Source organism: Haemaphysalis longicornis, unplaced genomic scaffold (genome assembly GCF_048455015.1).
Source record: "Haemaphysalis longicornis isolate Haplotype H1 unplaced genomic scaffold, Haemaphysalis longicornis Haplotype H1 scaffold_12, whole genome shotgun sequence".
Lineage (NCBI taxonomy): Eukaryota > Metazoa > Arthropoda > Arachnida > Ixodida > Ixodidae > Haemaphysalis > Haemaphysalis longicornis.
This window is the reverse complement of record NW_027526225.1, coordinates 96,574,285-96,593,807: the sequence shown is the minus strand read 5'-3', so window position 1 is coordinate 96,593,807 and position 19,523 is coordinate 96,574,285. Positions and strand designations below refer to the sequence as shown.

The 19,523-nt window shown below is 46.6% G+C and overlaps 1 protein-coding gene and 1 long non-coding RNA gene across 7 annotated transcripts in view; one reads left to right on the top strand and one right to left on the bottom strand.

Annotated features, from left to right (window-relative positions):
- LOC144163035 (uncharacterized) overlaps positions 1–19,523 on the bottom strand; it is a 265,629-nt gene that overhangs the window by 43,984 nt on the left and 202,122 nt on the right. For 5 of the 6 annotated variants that reach the window (XM_077693815.1, XM_077693816.1, XM_077693818.1 and 2 more), the window contains 2 exons: positions 6,708–6,845; positions 3,582–3,701 (listed from right to left, as the gene is read on the bottom strand). In XM_077693815.1, coding sequence (XP_077549941.1) covers positions 3,582–3,701; positions 6,708–6,845 — 258 coding nt within the window. Of the gene's footprint in view, positions 1–3,581; positions 3,702–6,707; positions 6,846–19,523 lie in introns of those variants that run through there. The other variant, XM_077693821.1, reaches the window with a different exon arrangement.
- LOC144162086 (uncharacterized) lies at positions 16,033–19,036 on the top strand. The gene is made up of 4 exons (XR_013320601.1): positions 16,033–16,237; positions 17,293–17,374; positions 17,808–17,894; positions 18,572–19,036. It is a non-coding gene; the product is annotated as an uncharacterized LOC144162086 (long non-coding RNA).

Sequence of the window (19,523 nt, the reverse complement as noted above, 5' to 3'; positions counted from 1 at the left end):
CAAAAGACGATGGCTCATTAGCGTAGTGAATTCGTTACATCAAGTTTAACCGTCGCAACGCCTTCGTTACGTAGAGGTTGCCAACACATGGGTTTCAATGTGGTGGCAATTGGGAATTGAAAAACTTCGTTAACTCCACAAATTCTTTGCGTAGAGGTTCATTACATCCAGGTTTAACTGTACTGTGAAAAAATTGTGGTCTTATTCCTTTCTTTTTTCATTTGACGTAAATGCTACGCCCCGTAGGGAGTGCATACTTTCTGAACATGTTGAGCAGTTAATTTTTTGCTCTGCTTAATAATTTGTAATGAGGGTGTTACTAAAAATCTAGTAAGGTAAGGAATTGGGCTAGTTGGCTTTGCATGTTCGTAAACTACGCTTGAGGTTACTAAGGACACACTTTTTTAAGGAAAACAAACGAACGACGTGGACGGCACGAACGCAAACTAACAATTGATTTATTAGAAGAGAAAAACATTTTTGCTTGGGCATCAAAACATTTAGAAAGGGTTACAAAGTACAACTGGAAAGGTGCGGAGGGGGAGATGAAAGCACATGTTTTGATAAAAACTGGAGCTAAACATGGTAATCTGTTCAATGGCGCTCTATATCTTTGGTTATGTAACTGAGCTACAGCGTAATCTGCGCTTGATGCTTTTGTTTACCAAGCCTTCTTGTTATGAACTGTTCTTCGTGAATTCTATTTCAGGCGTGGCCAGCATGAATGAGCATGAGCTCACACCGTGCTGGCTCATGAGTCCACACGGTCTGTTGTGAGCATGAGCTCACAGCAACCCTTTCTAAATGATTTAATGCCCAAGAAAAAATGTTTTCCACTTCTATTAAATCAGTTGTTAGTTTGCGCTCGTGTTGTCCACGTCGTTCGCTTGTATTCCTTAAAAATTTGTGTCCCTTGTAACCTCAAGCGCAGTTTATAAACTTAAAATCTACTGCATCTCACTAAAACGCAGTTTCAACAATTTACTCTGGAAGGGTAATAAAACTACTGTTGCTTCTTGTATCTTGTTACTGCTACAGACATACTTGATATTTGATTCGATATTTGAAAAACAGTATTTTGCCTTACCCGTATTTTATTCGTATTTGAAAATTTCTGTATTCGCACGCCCTTAATGCATTCGATTAGGAACTCAATATAAAGTCTCTGTAAGAAATGTCGGGAGCAAGAGTCTCACAGACGCGTCCAAATTTTCAAACTCTGTTTGCCCATTATTTTAAAGGGGCCATGAAGAGAAAATGCAAGTTTGGTTCATTCAAAAGAATCATGCTGACACCACTTTTAGCGTAAACTTCGCTCAAATAAGCTGTATAATTAGGAAAAAAGAAAATGGCCACGCGACCCACTTGCTCGGTTCCCGCAACAGATCCTATTATGTCATACCAGCCAGCTCTGCGATTGGCGGAGGCCGGCAAAAGCAAACGCAACTTAGGCAGGGCTCAAAAGCTTGCCAAATGAGCTATTTGCACTTAAATTTAGGGTCCATTCTTTTTATAGCACTAAGAATGGTGTGACAAACAGTGGAAGTTACGAAAGCATACGTAAACATAGGAGTACCGATGTGTACTTCCGTTGCTACTGCGGGCACTATTGTTGGTTTAGATGCACAGCACTGCGGGGCTTTCGGGTTGTTTCAGACGACACTGGCCGATTCACGCAAGCAACGGTGTCTTACGTGACCATATTTGTCGAGCGAGCAGCATGTTTCACGGAACGATTATTTTCTCCAATAACAAAAGCAAGCCAGGTTTAAATACGGTCACAAACAAATCAAAGGCAGGAAATGGCTTGCTGCAGTGCAGTGGTGCCATCTAGGTTGACTAACAGTAAACAAGTCTCTGCTCCACACCAGGTTTAAAGGGGCCCTGCAGCACTTACCATCGACTACTAGTAATGTATTCTGGGGTAAAGTCTATTGTCTCAGCAATCCCCTCCCGCAAGAATTATCCGTTCACTATCACCGAAACTACGCGCGACGAGAAATCGCGCATAATCGTTCCCTCTCAACTCGACCGCGCAAAACGCGACGAAAGCTGCGCGCTCTCTTCCGGAGAGGGGTGCGGCTCGCGGCGTTCTCTTCCGTGGCCTTCGATATATCACAGGCCGGGGAGTTTTCTCCTTTTCTCCGCAACGTGGAGTGGTCTATTTTTGGTCCGGTGCCACAAAAAAGCTCGCATGGCTGCCTGCTAGCAAGCAAGCGCTCGGGCGGTAGGGTGTATTTGAAGCAATAAATGCGTGTTGTCGAGTGGTCTAATTGAAAGGGAAGTATTGAGCTCATCACTCAAACTCCGCGCACACTCAAAACACGCAAAAAAATGGCAAAACTGTCCCTACAGGTTGAGGGACAGAAAAGGTTCGCACCCAGCGCTGACAACGGCGGATCGTCACAGGAAATGCGAGAAATTAGCCACGAAGTTTACCAGTGACAGCCGATTGGACAGCCATGGCCTCAATGACGTCATTTAGGCCACGCCAGGGTGCGTAATGAGGAGAAAGGAAGAGAGCGTGGTTGGTTTTTCGCGTGTTTCACAGCGATTTGCGCGCTCACCGCTTCACGTGCACGTGTAATATTCGGCTCAGGTATTTCTGGTAGTGTAAGCTAAGCGTCGCGCAGGTTTTCTTGCACTGCTCAAAGAGTGTTGCAGGGTCCCTTCAACTGAAAGACCTGTTCTTATGATGCCATTGCAAATGCCGTTCAAACACACACTTTGGCATAAGAATCGAAATTTTTGCTTAAATTGATTAATTTCGCAAAAGCGTCGTTTCCTTCCGGACAAGCGCTGGTGGCACTATGAAACACGAAATCTTTTGAATAAAACGAACCAGTATTTTGTCTTCATGGCCCCTTTAAAGTCGATGCACCCCATGTGGAAATCTCTCTTCTTCCCTAGCATTGGATGCAACGCAGTCCGGAAATTATCTTTCACAACTGAAACCACCCCCCAGACAGTTTTTTTCCTCGACAGTATATTTTCGGCATGCAATTACAATATGTATTGATGAATATTGCATTCACCAATAAAAATACTAAACATATTTGATTTAGACATTTCTTGCACAGTTCACTTCTTTTGCACCACTCAACCAATCTACATGGCATGTGTATTACAGCTGATTTTCAACCTTGTTTGCTACTGGGTCATAAATTCAACCACTTATTTCCTCATTATGTAACTTACATATGTTCATATATTAGCTCGAAAAAAACCCGTTTTTTTTATTTTTTCTCAAACACAAACTTCATGTTCCCACAGAAAAACTCTGGTTACAAAACTCTGGACACAGGTGAAAACCACGCCAACTTTATAACATTACCATTAAAAAAAGACGGCGGTAAGATTTAATGCCAGTAGGAAGTCTCAAACGTGTGACTGTTATCTGACACTGCAGCTGCAGTGTAACTGCATCTCCTAACAATGGTCCTTGAACATATAAATTCCCTTACAAATGCTATTCCACTGGGTGAAAAGAGCAGAGGCATTCCCGGAAATGCTTTCCATTCATGCCAGCTGCCATTACAGGAATTTCCACAGCGCTTGCAAACGCTCAAGGCCAGAGGTACCTTGATGTCGAACGCAGCAATTTCGCCAGTGTCCAGACCAAGGTAGATGCATGCCCCGGACAGGGCTGAGCACCTGATACCTCCTCCAATTGCATACCTGTCCGTGTGGCCGCCACCAGTCTGCAAAAATGGGAAAGCCCTGGGAAATTAGGGAGGCAGGGCAGATACCATTTTTTTCTTTGCACAAGCAACGCACAGCCATGATCAAAAGTTTATAGATCAGGAAAATTGCAACTTTAGGTTATTTCTCTTCCTATAGCAGCCCAACAAACCGTCGAATGCATGTGAGATGTTGTATAAGTACTGCACTAATCAAAACTACCGCTGGTCAGGCTCCAGGTAAGTTTACTGTATGCAGGTGCCTATTTTGCCACTGCTTTTGTTTCACATCGTGCATTGGCATGTGGTTGAAAACAATGCCAAAGCGAGACCACAGCATCGTGCCGGGCCATAACAGACAGCCGATTACAGTACAGACTGTTAGGTAGATGACGTGGGCTGTTACTCCCATTTGCATTAACCAACATCATCTCAACTAGCATTTGAAGTGGAGCCAGTTCATTCACAATACACTGCTGCAGAATGGCACAAGAAACGGGGACTAACAACCAAGGGTACACAACACGAGTTCTGATGTTTGCAGTATTCCAATATCATTATCATCATAGTTTGCCTTTAAAGTAGGCTCCACAGCAAGTGCCCTTATGCTGCAGGAGAGGTAGCGAAACAGAGTTGCCGGTGGGGGAAATCATAGCAGCGTTGGCGGGTAATTGCAATGGCGATTTATGCCAAGTTATGCAGAAGGAAAGAACTACAGGAGCTTTCGAAGTTAATCAATAGGCGTAAGACAGCTAAAATACGGAAGTATAATATGGTCCGAACTGAGCATGCTGTACAGAATGGAGGAAGCCTGAAAGCAGTGAAGAAGCGTCTCGGCAAGGGGAAAAATCAGATGTATGCTCTCAAAGACAAGCAAGGCAATGTCATCACAAATAGGGATAAAATAGTCAAAGTAGCCGAGGAGTTCTTAGAGATCTGTACAGTAGCGACAACATCCACGATAATACCGAACGAGATAATACCGAACGAGGAAGTAGTACAGAAGAGATAGACATCCCACCAGTAACCGCAAAAAAAGTAAAGGGGGCTTTGAATGATATGCAAGGGGGCAATACATCTAGTGAGGATCAGATGACAGCACACCTCTTGAAGGATGGCGGGCAAATTGTACTTGAAAAACTGGCAAGCCTGTTTATGCAATGCCTAATGACCGCGAGTGTACCAGAATCTTGGAAGAAGGCGAACATCATTTTAATCCATAAGAAAGGTGACATGAAGGACTTGAAAAATTACAAGCCGATCAGCTTACTGTCAGTCGTCTACAAGGTACTTACGAAGGTAATCGCTAACAGAATTTCTGCCACCTTAGATTTTAGTAAACCTAGTGAACAAGCAGGGTTCCGTAGAGGCTATTCAACAATGGACCAAATTCGCACGATCAATCAGGTGATAGAGAAATGCGCGGAGTATACTCAACCCCTATATAAAGCCTTCATAGATTATGAGAAACCATTTGACTCTGTCGAAACATCAGCAGTCATGCAGGCATTGCGGAATCAGAGTGTAGACGAGCATTACCCAAGAATACTTGAGGATATCTACAATGGGCCCACAGCAACCGTCATCCTCCATAAGGAGAGTAGTAAAATACCTATAAGGAAGGGCTCCAGGCAAGGAGACACGATCTCTCCGATGTTATTCTCAGCATGTTTACAAGAGGTATACAGAACATTTGATTGGGAACAGGTGGGCGTAAGGGTTAATGGAGAATACTTAAGTAACCTCAGATTTGCTGATGACGCTGCCTTGCTAAGTATCTTGGGGGACGAATTGCAAAGCTTTCTTACTTTCTTACCGCACTGGACAAGCAGAGAAGAACCATGGGCTTGAAAATTAATATGCAGAAAACTAAAGTAATGCGCTATAACCTTGGTAGAGCACAGAGGTATCAGATAGGTGGCGAGGCAGCGGAAGAGGTAAGCGAATATATCTACTTAGGCCAAGTTGCGACCCCGGATCCTAACCATGAAGAAGAGATAATTAGAAGAATAATAATGGGATGAAGTGCATTCGGCGGGAATTCTCAGATAATGAATGACAGCCTACCATTGTCCATGTAGAAGAAAGCGTATGAGAGCTGCATGTTACCGGTACTCACCTACGGGGCAGAAACGTGGAGGCTCACTAAAAGGGTTCAACATAAATTGAGGACGACTCAGCGAGCAATGGAACAGAAGATAATAGGTGTAAAATTAAGGGACAAGAAGAGAGCAGAGCAGGTCAGGGAACAAATGTGTATTAAGGACATATTAGTAGAAATTAAGAAGAAATGGACGGGGGCAGGGCATGTAATGCGAAGGCAAGATAACCGTTGGTCATTAAGGGTAACAGAGTGGATCCCTAGAGAAGGCAAGCGTGGCAGGGGGCGGCAGAAAGTTAGATGGGCCGATGAGATCAAGAAGTTTGCGGGAATAAATTGGCCGCAGTTAGCACAGGACCGGGACAATTTGAGATCTATGGGAGAGGCCTTTGCCCTGCAGTAGGCATAGATAAGCTGATGATGATGATGATGATGGTTCCGAAGGAAGCAGGAACTGCATTGCAAGCAAGCGATTATTTACGCTTTGCATGATCATGTAGCTATCAATTTTCCCAGCAGAGCACCGCGTCCCTGTGGCCAATTCTAGGCCACGACAGGCCAATGCTGGCTATACTTCAGTTGTGAAAGACGTCAGGCTGTAGGATGCGCCAAGTTGTCAGAACATGCAGCCTGCACACTGACATTTTCGGTAGTTTGCTCATCTTGAAGTTAAACACAGTGCAGAATTCTTCCTCGGACATTGGGAGTTGGCTGCATTTTCACCCTTCGCAGCGATACCGAGGTCTAAACATTATAGCGTGCGCGCTGGCTGCAAAGAAAAGTTTCTCCCTTTCCTCCTATTACGGGGTCGATTCAGCTGAGTTTGAAGCCCCAACTATTATCATGAAATGGGTGCGTGCAAATGGGCTTTCACACCCCGTGCCAAGGGAAGCATACAAAGGCAAAGAGGAAAAGAGAAGCCTTACGTTGGGGTCGTATCGTAGCAGCTCGCCTTCCAGCGAAGCAACGAAGACGTATTCGGCTTTCGTTTTCACCATGTACACCTCCAGTGATGTTAGCGTCCTGCCTCCGCCCTTGAACTCCACAATGGGGTCACGGGAGACCTTTGTGTGAGAATGAAGTAAAAAGAAAGGAAATCGAGAGTAGATATGAGGTGGCTTCCCAATGTGCCCCGACTTGCCGCAACCTAATTCTAGCACTCAAAGGCTGCAAATACCGCAAAGAAAAGTAGCTACGATGGTTTGCTGCCCCTCACTGGGTCACGGGTTCAGTTTCTGCCCATGAATGCCACCCTTATGGCGACCCAAGGAAAAAAAGAAGCTCTGTACAAGATTCTTAAGGCTATTGAGAACCGACCCTCCTGCCTACATGATCCGCAGATGATGATGATTATGATGATTAGTGGCTCTCGCTTGATCGGGGCGCCCGTTGTCAGCAACAGACCTGCCTGTTTTATTACGCTTACTTGCCCTACTCCCGGCTAACCAAATAGATTTGCTTCCTCCCTCTCATCTCCCCCTCTTCCCTGTTTTAAACTCATCGCCCCCACCTCCCTTTTATGCAGAAATGCATTATAGTCGGGGGTTGTCGTGCGTCCCTTGGCCGGCGTGCGCAGCGCGTCTGATGATGATTGTGGCATGATGCCCCTAGGGATTGGCCAACCAAACAATCCATCACGAGATAGCTTCGCGTTCAACCACCATCGTCATCTTCCCGTAGGGGAACCGCTGGCTACGTGTGAGATAAGGTGTGTCAATAGGATCGTCGCCTGAAGTGCCGAAGAAGAAACTCGCCGAAGAAGAAGAAGAAGCAGGGGAAAAATACGCCCTAGAGGTTTGGCGCTGCAGGTGATCGGCCAACCGTCAGGCGGTTTTTGTTTCTTTGGTCGTTTGTCGCTTCTCTGTGTTGCCTTCCAGGTGCACTTAGCTGCGCAGGGATGTCTCGTGACTCGCCGGGCTTTGGGAGTTCCCCCTGGGCGGCCTCCATTCGACCTCAGGACTTGCCGGTGGAGACTCTAAAGCGCAGTGGAGTGACTTGCATCCCGGTAGCTCTGGTCCCAGTGAGCGGCGGAGCCATCCGGTTAAAGAACCCCCGAATCGTGCAGGCGGCGCTTCGGGCTGTTACTGAGAGGTTTGAACAAATATCCGAGGTTCGGCCGTTTGGAAAGGGCGGCATCCTCTAAGTCATCAGATGAGACCTGTATGGCAGACCTCCTCAAATGCACAACATTCGCTTCTCACCAGGTGAGTGCATTTGTTCCCCCCCACCTGGCATGCGTGAAGGGCATTATTCGCGGTGTCGATGTTCAGATGACTCCGCACGAGATACTCGATGAGTTTGCGGTGGCAGGAGTGACATCAGTGTACCGTTGCAGCCGCGTTGTGGAGAGCAACAGGGTCCCAACAGAGTCCGTGATCGCCACATTTGTGGGCTCCTCATGCCCCACTGAGATTAAAGCTTGGCCTCTGGTTTACCGAGTCGAGCGTCTCTCTCCTCGGCCTCTTCAGTGTCTCAGTTGCTGGCGTTTTGGCCACACTGCAAAGGCGTGCAAATCGTCTACCCGCTGTCGTTCGTGCGGTGAGAGACATTCTGCCGACTCGTGCTCCTCTGAGAACGTCAAATGCTGTTTATGCGGCGCTGGTCATCCAGCAGATTACTCTATTGTCCTGTGAGGGCTCAACAAGCCCAAGTGCTTGATATCATAGAAAAGCGCCGCTGCTCACGTAAGGAAGCGTTCGGCATTTTTAAAGAAAGGGCGCATGGCTACGTTGGAATAGCCGCCCAACAAACTTCATCGCTGACCGAGCCCGCTGTGTTGAACGCCATCGGTGCGGCAGTTGAAAAAGCGGTGTCCAAGGTTCAACAGCCTTCGCTAGCTGATCCAGCTTCTGCTTCGCTTATAGCAGCGGCTGTGGAGAAAGTTGTGTCCTCAGTGGTGACTCAGTTTTAACAGCTAGCATCACGGAGTGTGTGTCCCGGACAGTAGTGGCTCAGATGGCGCCATTCCTGCCGCTGGCTCCGGCCACTTACAACTCTCCTCCAAATAGCATTCCACAGGTGTCCTCTATTGCGGACATTTCGTTACCGCCAGCAGAGTGTTCTGCCCCCAGCTCCGCTAACGAAGTACCGGTTGTCACGCCTCCAAGAGATGAACCCGCGCAGCTTCCTTGTTCAGATGCAGGCTCCTCGTCTTATCCCAAAACTGGCTCGGAGTGCTTACCTCCGGCTTCCCCCACTTCACATTCGGACATGGAATTTCAAAGTTGGCCTCTGGGTTCAATCTCTCACTCCAGTAAACGATCGGGCTCCCCAGGTACTGGGTCCCTAGATACTCAACCGAAACCAAAGAACAAGAAAAATAAACCGCGAACAGTGATCAAAGAAAGCATATTAGACGGTGCAGTTGCAGCGGCTGGTCTCCCCGAGTCATAGGGTCCCTTAAAGTACTCCAATGGAACTGCAGATCTGTTACAGCCGGATTCGCGGACTTGCTTTGTCTGAGCTCCCAGTTCAATCCAGATCTAATTTTGCTTAAGGAAACCTGGCTCAATAGCAATCAAAGCTTTAGCTTATGTAATTACCACACGTTCAGACTAGACAGACTTTCACGAGGGGGAGGCCTTTTGATTCTAGTTTCAACAAAATTCGCTCATAAGGCTAAAGTATCCTTCCAGCTTCGAAGATCAGATTGTGAAATTTTGGTATTGGAGATCAGACTCCCTGGCTGTCTTCCTTTCTCTTTGGCGAACGTTTACTTTCCACTTCGGAACCCCTAGATCTCGCTCTTGCTGCGGCTGTACCTCCCGTCGTTGTTGCGGGAGACTTTAATTCCCATCATATTTCTTGGGGCTACCGAACGGATTCCTGCGGTCTTCGCTTGTTAGATTGGATTACGGACAACAATTTGGCATGTATAAATTCAGTTTCTCCTACCTACATACAGGGAATAACTCGATCTGTTTTAGATTTAACTATTTGTTCTGGGGGTGTTAAAGTTTCCTCATGGTCTACTGTTGACAGCGGGACTAGCAGTGACCACATTCCAATATTGTTTGAGATTCAGTCCCCTGTTCGCTCTCTCATCCGACGAAGTTGCACTTTTGTAGATTATAAGAAATTCCAAATCTCTCTGAAGGAGGCCGTATCTTCTCTGCCTGCAGAAGACACAACTGAACGGGCGACGGGTCTTTGTGCTGCCCTAACCACTTCGGCGCAGTCCTCGTTATTTGAAGTACGGTCTAAGCGAGCTGTGTCACCTAGCCCCTGGTGGAATGAAGAATGTACACGCAACTTTAGACGCAGGAAGGCAGCCTGGAAGAAGCTTTGCTATAACCATTGCCCGCTGAACTGGAGCAATTATAAGTATCATTCCGCGATGTTCAAACGAGCAGTTTCTAATGCCAAACAGGCCTATGACTGTCACCGCTGCTCAATTCTTTCTGAACGCACTAATAAGCTGGCCCTTTTTCGATTTCTTCGGTCTAGGAAAGCGGTTCCCCAATCTGATAATTTAGACTCTATAGTGTTATCTTCCAATGAAATCTCCGAGTCTCTAGAGTTGATTGCTAGGGGTCTGCAAATTCGTTTTTCGTCTGCTCTAGCTACCTCGCCTCCTCCACCTATAGTGGTAGAGGACTTCGCAGAAATTACGCATGCGGAGCTTTTTGATGCTATGTCAAAAATGCCAGCAGCGGCCCCTGGTCCGGATCACATTACTACTGAAATGTTAAAACTACTATACGATCATGCACCGGATGACATGCTGAGTATGATTAATTATTCTCTCAGGAATGCATGGATTCCCGATGTGTGGCAGATAGCTAAAATACTTCCTATACCGAAGACTGTTGGTCAGGGCCTCGCTGTTGATAATATCAGGCCTATCTCTCTGACTTCGAACGTAGTAAAACTAATTGAACGGATTTTGCTTCACCGAATTATGGAATTTTTGTCTGAGTATAATACTTGCCCGTCGATATAAACAGGTTGCGGCTCTAGTGACCTTGGATATAGCAAAAGCATACGACAGCGTGGAGTACCCCGTGTTAATGTCTCGCTTGCAGAAATTAAATTTCCCTAGATACATTATAGCATGGCTGCGTGAATTCCTAAACGACAGGCAGTTCTGGTGTGTGAGGGGTAACATTTGTTCCTCTCGGCACTCACAGAAAAGAGGTGTACCACAGGGAGCTGTCCTTTCGCCGGTTCTTTTTAATATCTTGTTAAGCTCGGTCCCTGTGGTTTCGGGTGTCCAGACTTATGTTTATGCCGACGATACCGCGTTTTTCGTGTCAGCTTCTGACATACACGAACTGTATGTATTAATGCAGTCATATCTGAATTCTTTAGATTCCTGGTTAGATAGCATCTCTCTCACAATAAATGCCAGCAAATGCTCTGTGCTAGCTTTCAGTCCACTTTTTCCTTAAATATCACTCTCTGTTACCGTGAGCACATCATACCCCAGGTTGATTCTTTAAAATACCTTGGGGTAGCATACACCAGCCAACTTGACTGGAGTCCACATATAGAGTACTAAAGGAGCACGTGCTGTGGGCATGTTGAGGCGCCTCAGCCATAGAAAGAGTGGAATGCGCCGTGAATCTCTTCTGATGATATACCGTATGTACGTGCGGCCTATTTTAGAGTTCGGGTGTGTTCTATTCTCGGGTGCTGCTACGTATAAGCTCCATCGCCTAGTTCTCCTGGAACGCCAGGCTCTTCGCTGCTGTTTAGGGCTACCTAAAAATGCATCTAATGCGTTACTTTATTTGGAAGCCCGAGTTCCCCCTCTGATACACCGATTTAGAATACTCACTGTGGATACTTTCCTGAGAGCCTATGGCGCGGGGGTTAACAGGGCACAATTTATCTTTGTAGCTGAGCCAGCTATGTTTTTGGCGGCCCAGTGGCCCAGGTCCTATCGACCGCAAGTTACTCTAGCACAAAGCTTGGTGTCTCCATTAGGGGTTGCGCTCAATAACGTACATCCATCTCTTGATAGGGGTCATACGATAACGGTCAACTTCCGGAACATCTTTCTCCAAAATGCTAAAATGCTACCTGCCAGACTGCTCAATAGTATCCTACAAGACCATTTGGCCTCAATTCAGCAAGGTACTATCATATATACAGATGCTTCTCAACGAGATGAAAAATCCGGAATAGGTATAGTTTCCCCTTCCTTAAATTGGTACTTTTCGGTTCGTCTGGTGGATTTTATCCCTATATTCTATGCGGAATTCTTGGCAATTGTCTTGGCAATACGAAAGCTTGACATATCGGTGTCGTCTCCACTTATAATTACAGATTCCCTATCCGTAGGCCTAGCCCTTTCTTCTCCGAAAGACTCACCTCTTCTACGGACGTTTCGATCCCTTCAACCACCTCATATTACTGAAATTGACCTTCTTTGGGTCCCTGGGCATGCGGGAATCACCTTTAATGAAACCGCAGATTCACTGGCAAGGGTAGCACTCTCCGGGCCTGTTGTCGATGTCATCGAGACAACGCCTTTATTAGCCGCTGTAAGATTCCGTAGATTGTTGAAGCTGCAAGGGCAGCACGAATCAGTCTTATTGTCAATGCGAGATTTTTCTCATCTAAAATTCTCCTGGAATCCGAATTGGTGCCCCTCACGCGACCTGGAGGCGATTGTAACGAGCCTTCGATGTCGTGTGCCCCAGTTGAACAGATACCTCCACAGGTCTCGTCTAGCGACTGCCATGTGCAGTTACTGTAATGAAGAAGAGTCTGTCGACCATTTCCTTTTGTCATGTCGGCGATTTTCAAGCCTCAGACGTCAGCTCCTTGAAGTGCCGCTTCATCGCCTGGGGTTGGTATTATCAGTGCCGGCTCTTTTATCATTTGGGGCTTCAGAAACGGGTTATTGCCGCCGGGATGTTTGTTCTGCTCTTCTGCGCTTCATAGAAAATTCCAAAAGATTTACAACCTAATTCGTATCTTGTTCTGGCTCCTCACCTGAGCCCTCCAAAAGCATCCATTTCTGATTTTTATTTTTATTTTTATTTTTTTTCTCGTCCTCTCCCTCCGTCTTCTTCCTCTTCTAATTTTTCTTTATTTAATTATTTATTTACTTATTTCCTTTTTTTGTTTCAATATTACCCAAATTCCAAACTCAATTCCTCCAACACAAGAAAAAGAAAAGCTTCCAAATTTTTATAATTTTCTTTGAATCATTCTAATTTTCTAATTTTCTTTGAATCACATTCGAATTAACCACTGATGTTTGGCCGATCCCCTGATTGGGTATGCGCCAATATACAAAGGAACAACAACAACAACAACAACAACAACAAAGCTGCGAAGAGGAGGGCTGCGTGAGTTTTGGCTACCGTTATCCTCCTCGGCCGGCGCATCTTCCCGATCTGAACCCGGTCGAAGAGCGGCTCATCGCGCCTCGACTCCCCTTCATGAGCATCAGGCGGCTGACTCGAGGCAACGGGCAGTTTGGAATCAAGGAACAGGCGGTGAACGTGCCCATCGACGTATCGAAGGTTGTGCGGTGCCTTCCTCGCATGGTACCCGAGGTCGTTGCGTTCGACGTTCGCATCAAGCGGAGGCTGATGAGTCCGGCAACGTACAAGCGCGGGTTGGTGAAGCGCGGCAACATCCTGGCTTGGCTCAAGCACCTGGAACACACCCCGCTGTATCGCGCCATCAACGTTCGGGTCGATTGGAATCGGCTCGATCACTTCGATGACGGCGGCGAACGAGAGGAACCGCAGGAAGACGACGTCGATGATGCTGACGGTGAGTTCGAAACGATTCCCGACGACTTTGACGTGAACGATCCTCTGCAGTTGGCGGTTGCGCTCAACGCGGTCTCGAAGACGCTTCTCTATAACGAAGCGGAAATGACGGGTGTGGGAAAAGAAAAAAATAAATGATTACGCTCACCCTCTCGCCTCTCTCTTCGCCATTAATCGCATCACACTCATCGGTGCACCCAATGCATTTCTGCATCCTCACAATCCCCATCGGGGAGGAGCGGGGGAATTTTTTCTCCCCTTGCTGTTCTTAAAGGGACCCTGCAACACTTTGGGATAAAGTCTATTGTCCCAGAAATCTCCTCCCGCAAGAATTATGAAAATCTGTTCACAATTAACGAAACTACGCGCGATGAGAAATCGCGCATAATCGTTCCCTCTCAACTCGACCGCGGGCAACGCGACGAAAGCTGCGCGCTCTCTCCCGGAGAGGGAGCGGCTCGCGGCGTTCTCTTTGGCGGCCTTCGATATATCAAATGCCGGGTAGTTTTCTCCTTTTCTCCGCAACGCGGAGGGGCCTATTTCCGGTCTGGTGCCACAAAAAAGCAGGCATGGGTGCCTGCTCGCAAGTGCGCGCTCGGGCTCGTAGGTCGTTTTTGAAGCAATAAACGTTTGTAGTCGAGTGGTCCCGTTGAAAGGGAAGTATTGAGCTCATCACTCAAACTCCGCGCGCACTCAAAACACAAAAGAAATGGCAAAACTGTGCCTACAGGTTCAGGCATAGAAGAGGTTCGTACACAGCGATGACGACGACGGAAATGGGAGAATCTACCCGCGAAGTTGACCAGGGACAGCCGATCGGGCAGCCATGGCCTATGTGACGTCCCTCAGGCCATGCATAATGAGGACAACTGAAGAGAGAGCGGTTTGTTTTTCCGCGTCTTTCACATCGATTTGCGCGCTCACCGCTTCACGTGCACGTGTAATATTTGGCTCAGGTATTCCTGGCAGTGTAATCTAAACGTTGCGCAGGTTTACTTGCACTGCTCAAAGAGTGTTGCAGGGTCCCTTTAATTCTCATCCGTATGATTACTCCGCCTGTGTACCCATCCTTTCCCTACTTTTCCGCCACCACCACTCCAGTCACCTCTTCGTAACCTCTATGGCCTTGAAGTTGAGGTTCCCCCACGCCCCAAATCCCAAAGCGTCCGCCAGCGTCATTTCCCCCTCACCCCGCGGTGGTCGTATCTCTGTGGAGCTCCTGACAAAAAATTCCCCCGCACCTCCCCGAGGGGGATTGTGAGGATGCAGAAATGCATTGGGTGCACCGATGAGTGTGATGCGATTAATGGCGAAGAGAGAGGCGAGAGGGTGAGCGTAATCATTTATTTTTTTCTTTTCCCACACCCGTCATTTCCGCTTCGTTATAGAGAAGCGTCTTCGAGACCGCGTTGAGCGCAACCGCCAACTGCAGAGGATCGTTCACGTCAAAGTCGTCGGGAATCGTTTCGAACTCACCGTCAGCATCATCGACGTCGTCTTCCTGCGGTTCCTCTCGTTCGCCGCCGTCATCGAAGTGATCGAGCCGACTCCAATCGACCCGAAGGTTGATGGCGCGATACAGTGGGGTGTGTTCCAGGTGCTTGAGCCAAGCCAGGATGTTGTCGCGCTTCACCAACCCGCGCTTGTACGTTGCCGGACTCATCAGCCTCCGCTTGATGTGAACGTCGAACGCAACGTCCTCGGGTACCATGCGAGGAAGGCACCGCACAACCTTCGATACGTCGATGGGCACGTTCACCGCCTGTCCCTTGATTCCAAACTGCCCGTTGCCTCGAGTCAGCCGCCTGATGCTCATGAAGGGGAGTCGAGGCGCGATGAGCCGCTCTTCGACCGGGTTCAGATCGGGAAGATGCGCCGGCCGAGGAGGATAACGGTAGCCAAAACTCACGCACCCCTCCTCTTCGCAGCTTTGTCTTCTTCTCCTTCTTCTTCTTCAGCGGTTCCCCTAAGAGAAGATGACGATGGTGAACGCGAAGCTATCTCGTGATGGATTGTTTGGTTGGCCAATCCCTAGGGGCATCATGCCACAATCATCATCAGACGCGCTGCGCACGCCGGCCAAGGGACGCACGACAACCCCCGACTATAATGCATTTCTGCATAATATTGTCTATCGTTTCCCGATCTTTGCCACAGCATGCACATGTTTCATCCTGCTGCCTGTAGCTACACTCTAATCCTTGTAACCCATAATGTAACTTCTAAATGGAAGTAACCTATAAAATAAAGGTTACAATGGATCCATTTTGATGTTTTCTTTATCTCAGTCCATTCTAAGGGTTACAAGCGTGAAGTTAAAAGCGGTTTATAGGTTACATTAATGATTTATAGGTTACATGAACAAAATCCGAAATGTAACCTTTACGTTGTAACCTATAAAACGCCCTGTAACCTATAAGAGATGCTCGTCGCGCCTTCTCTCCAGGCGGCCGTTGATTTCTCCGTTGCATGACGGGATATAGAGAAATGGCGGCGCCCGCCAGCCCGGTGGCCGCGTTTTCGCGCCACTCGAGCCTTTTTACCGCTGTAATACCCCTACGATGAAGCGAGGATTGCTGTTACAAGACTTATTTGTCGGCGTGAGTCGCGGAGGCTGCGGCGAGCCCATTTGTGACTGGCAGCGCTACACGGCCCGTTCTTCTACGACCAGCATCAAGTTCGCATGTTGGACCAATGCCCCGGCGCCAGTGAAAGCGAACTCGGTGAGTATATTCCCGTAACGGTTTCCGTGTTTTCATTGGATGTATCTTTTCGCTGGGGGCTTTTCAATTTGAAATTGCAGCATTAGAGAGGGATTTTCGTTACCCGACTGGTTGCTTCGCTGGACGTTTTCTGTTGCCCGCGACGGCAATTGAATGAAATAGCGGGCTTGCGTTCGTTGCGTCAAACTAAGCCGGACGATCGGGAAAGCCCGTACATTATAACAGATAACGGCGCTCGTGACCTGCTTTCTGCTCTGCGCGCCTTCGCCATGTGTTGAGCGTTTTGTTTACGGTGTTGGCTGCATCGGGCGCACTTGACGGGTTATTGGCCCATGTAATTGTCAGGTAGCTCTGCTTGAATATTTGAATTTTTTCCCAATGAAGTCTTATATTAACGCGCTTTTTTCTGGGTATTATCATTTTGTTTCAGCCGTCGGGAAATATTCATTTTTCTCGCTGCATATATTCGCAATGGTGTCTAGTTTATTGGTCTTGTAGTAATATATCTGGATAAACACAAGGTGTGTGCTGCAGAAAAGTAGTCCACTAAATGCTGCCCGAAATTTCTAGACTCACTTTTGTCCAGCACAAGCCTCTTTTTTTTTGTGAAAGTTTGCCCTACCGCACAATAAAAAGTTTTCATATGTACAACACTCTTCATTTTTGTCATTTTTTTCCTTGAGTGGGTAAATTTGGTGTTAGTCATTTTGAGGTAGCGGGGCATTTTCACCATGTTAAGTGGGTTTATTATTCTCATCCGCACAAATCAGTCGTTTATTTATTCGCGTGGTATTGCAGGGCAAATGGTTGTCTCGCGTGATACTAGTGCAGTGCAGTAAAGCGACTTTACAGAATGGTGGTATGTATGAGCCAGCATGCAGGCTGCTTGATTGTTGTTGTTTTTTGATGATACAGAAATTGTGACGAATTAAACAGAGACAAGTGCAGGTGTAAAAACGGGTGCTGCACCCTCATCGGTTCCTGGCTGTTTGTAAAGTGTGGTTGCATCTGGCTACCTATGCTATGACTTTTGAGCACTACTGTTTTTCTTGCAGGCAGTGTTCTTTGAGCTGACAATCAGGACTCCCCTGCGTATGACACAAGTTGAAATGAAGTCTGATTTCCGTGGAAACAACGGTATGAAAATGCAATAACTAAAACACATTTATTCAAATATTTTTTGTAAAGATGGCACCCAGGCCTGCACAGACAAACATATGAATCTCTTGTAAAAATGCGAGGCCTTACTTCAAGTGTTATGGTGTTATATTTCGTATCTTATTTTGCCTCATGTTTAGTGACTCTTTCTATCAGTTCGTTACTACATGAACGTTATGAATTCACATAACGATTTCCTCAGCATGGAGCTTTGTAATTTTTCAGCAACTCTACCTATTCTATAAGATGCGTGGTTTTGCAGAGCCAACAAGAAGAAGAAGTGAGGGCTTGTGCTGTGTTCTTTTCTTCGTCTTGTCAAGTTTGAAGTGTTCTTTCATTATGAATGTATGCCAACCGCCCAGCTCTAAAGCCTATTACATTTTAACCAAAATAACCCTTTGAGTCATTACAGGTACAGACCTCCCGGGAATGCCACTTGAAGATCGGTGCAAGTTCTAGATGTATCCTCTCCCACAACACATTTGGACGAAGAAAAAATGTAAGTTGGCGATTCCTTTTTACGATTAGCCGAGGAAGAAACCACCGGTAGAAGAACACTTTACTGAAATGAAAAACATTTCGGCTTCCACGTGGGATTATCGTTCAAAATGAAACTGCCAGTACAAGGACGGGGGGGGGGGGGGGGGGGGGGGGGGGGGGGAGATGTTTAAGTACAGCCAAAAATGTGACGCAGACGGCGTCAGCATCGTGAAAGGACGTTTCCTGGGTTTAGTGCGACGTTCGCCCCTTTTGCGTGTACTAGTGATTCCACATGAAGGCGTGGAAATGTTTTTGCTTTCTCTTTTGCAAATGTATGTCAGTTTATCTCGTAGCCCAAAGTTTCTGCCCGTTCTGGGTGAGCATGCAGAAACATTTCGCGAGATAAACAGGAACACGGCGCGATTAAAATTCGGGAAGGTTGGCCGATATGACTATAGTGGCTTCGCGTTGTTCTGAACAATGCGGCCAAATTACCTGTGTAACGAGAACTGAAATGATGTGAAATTATTTGAAAGGCCGTAAATCACTCCTCCTCTGGTGTGGCCTTTCATTTCATTCTCTGGTCTACGTCGTCATTTTCGTGCAATATATTTTTCGTACTTCACATGCCTGTGGTTTGGTGTGAGGGGCTCATGGTTGCACTGGATTTTGTTCTTTTTCTGAAATTTCCTGTAGATGGCTCTTCAAGGTGGGGAAATCCAAGTGACAGCCCCTCACATATATACCTCCATCTGCGGCAGCAGGGAACAAGTTATTCAGATGACCTCGGGAAATCTTCAGCGTGCCCTGATTTTGTGCCCGCTTGTGTACTACGTAAATTGCGAAGCTTATCTGTGAATTTTTCCAAGAGCCTTTTTTCATGCAGGAAATTATAGATCTCATTTAAAGTTTGTCCAAAAGACAGATTGCAATCGGCCTAGAAACTTGTTAGTGCTGCATAAAAAACGATAACTTGGCGTGGGAATCACAACTCAGGTGGAACTGTAAAGAGGAACCTAAGAGGGAAGTGTAAAGATGGATTCGTAAAGACAAGTGAATTCCAAGTGTATATTAGACTCTGAGTGAAACAGAGAATGTAGGGAACATAGCCATAAACACTGCTTTGTATGAAACAGTGAATTTGTAATAAATGTTCTTTCTACTTTCCCACATTCGGCGTCTTTTTCTGTGGGGAACCATGACAATAACGCTGTACTGGGAAAGTGCACCTCTGAGAACCATCTGATAAATGTAGCTCAAACTCGAATTCGTCTGAAATGGTTCAATTGCAGTACCAAACGATTCGAAATACTTTGCATACATCCGTGCAAATATTGAGGTAAAGAATCTGTATATTTGGCCATGTTTGTGAAGCTGTTCACGCAACATTTATTAAACAGGTTTAATAAGGATATATGAATAAACCGAGTTTTACCTGAAAGTCTAAAGCAATATAGGAAACACCAGTTCGCCCAGGAATCCGCACTCATCTAATACTCATTAAGGAACGATAATTACATTGGGGTGGTTCGCAGCTTTGCTTTTTAATAAATAGCCCACAGGAGTTTCATAATATTAAATGTGAATGTTCAAAACTACTGATGCCAAACTTCTGGAAATGAGCTCCTGTTAAATGCGCAAATATGTG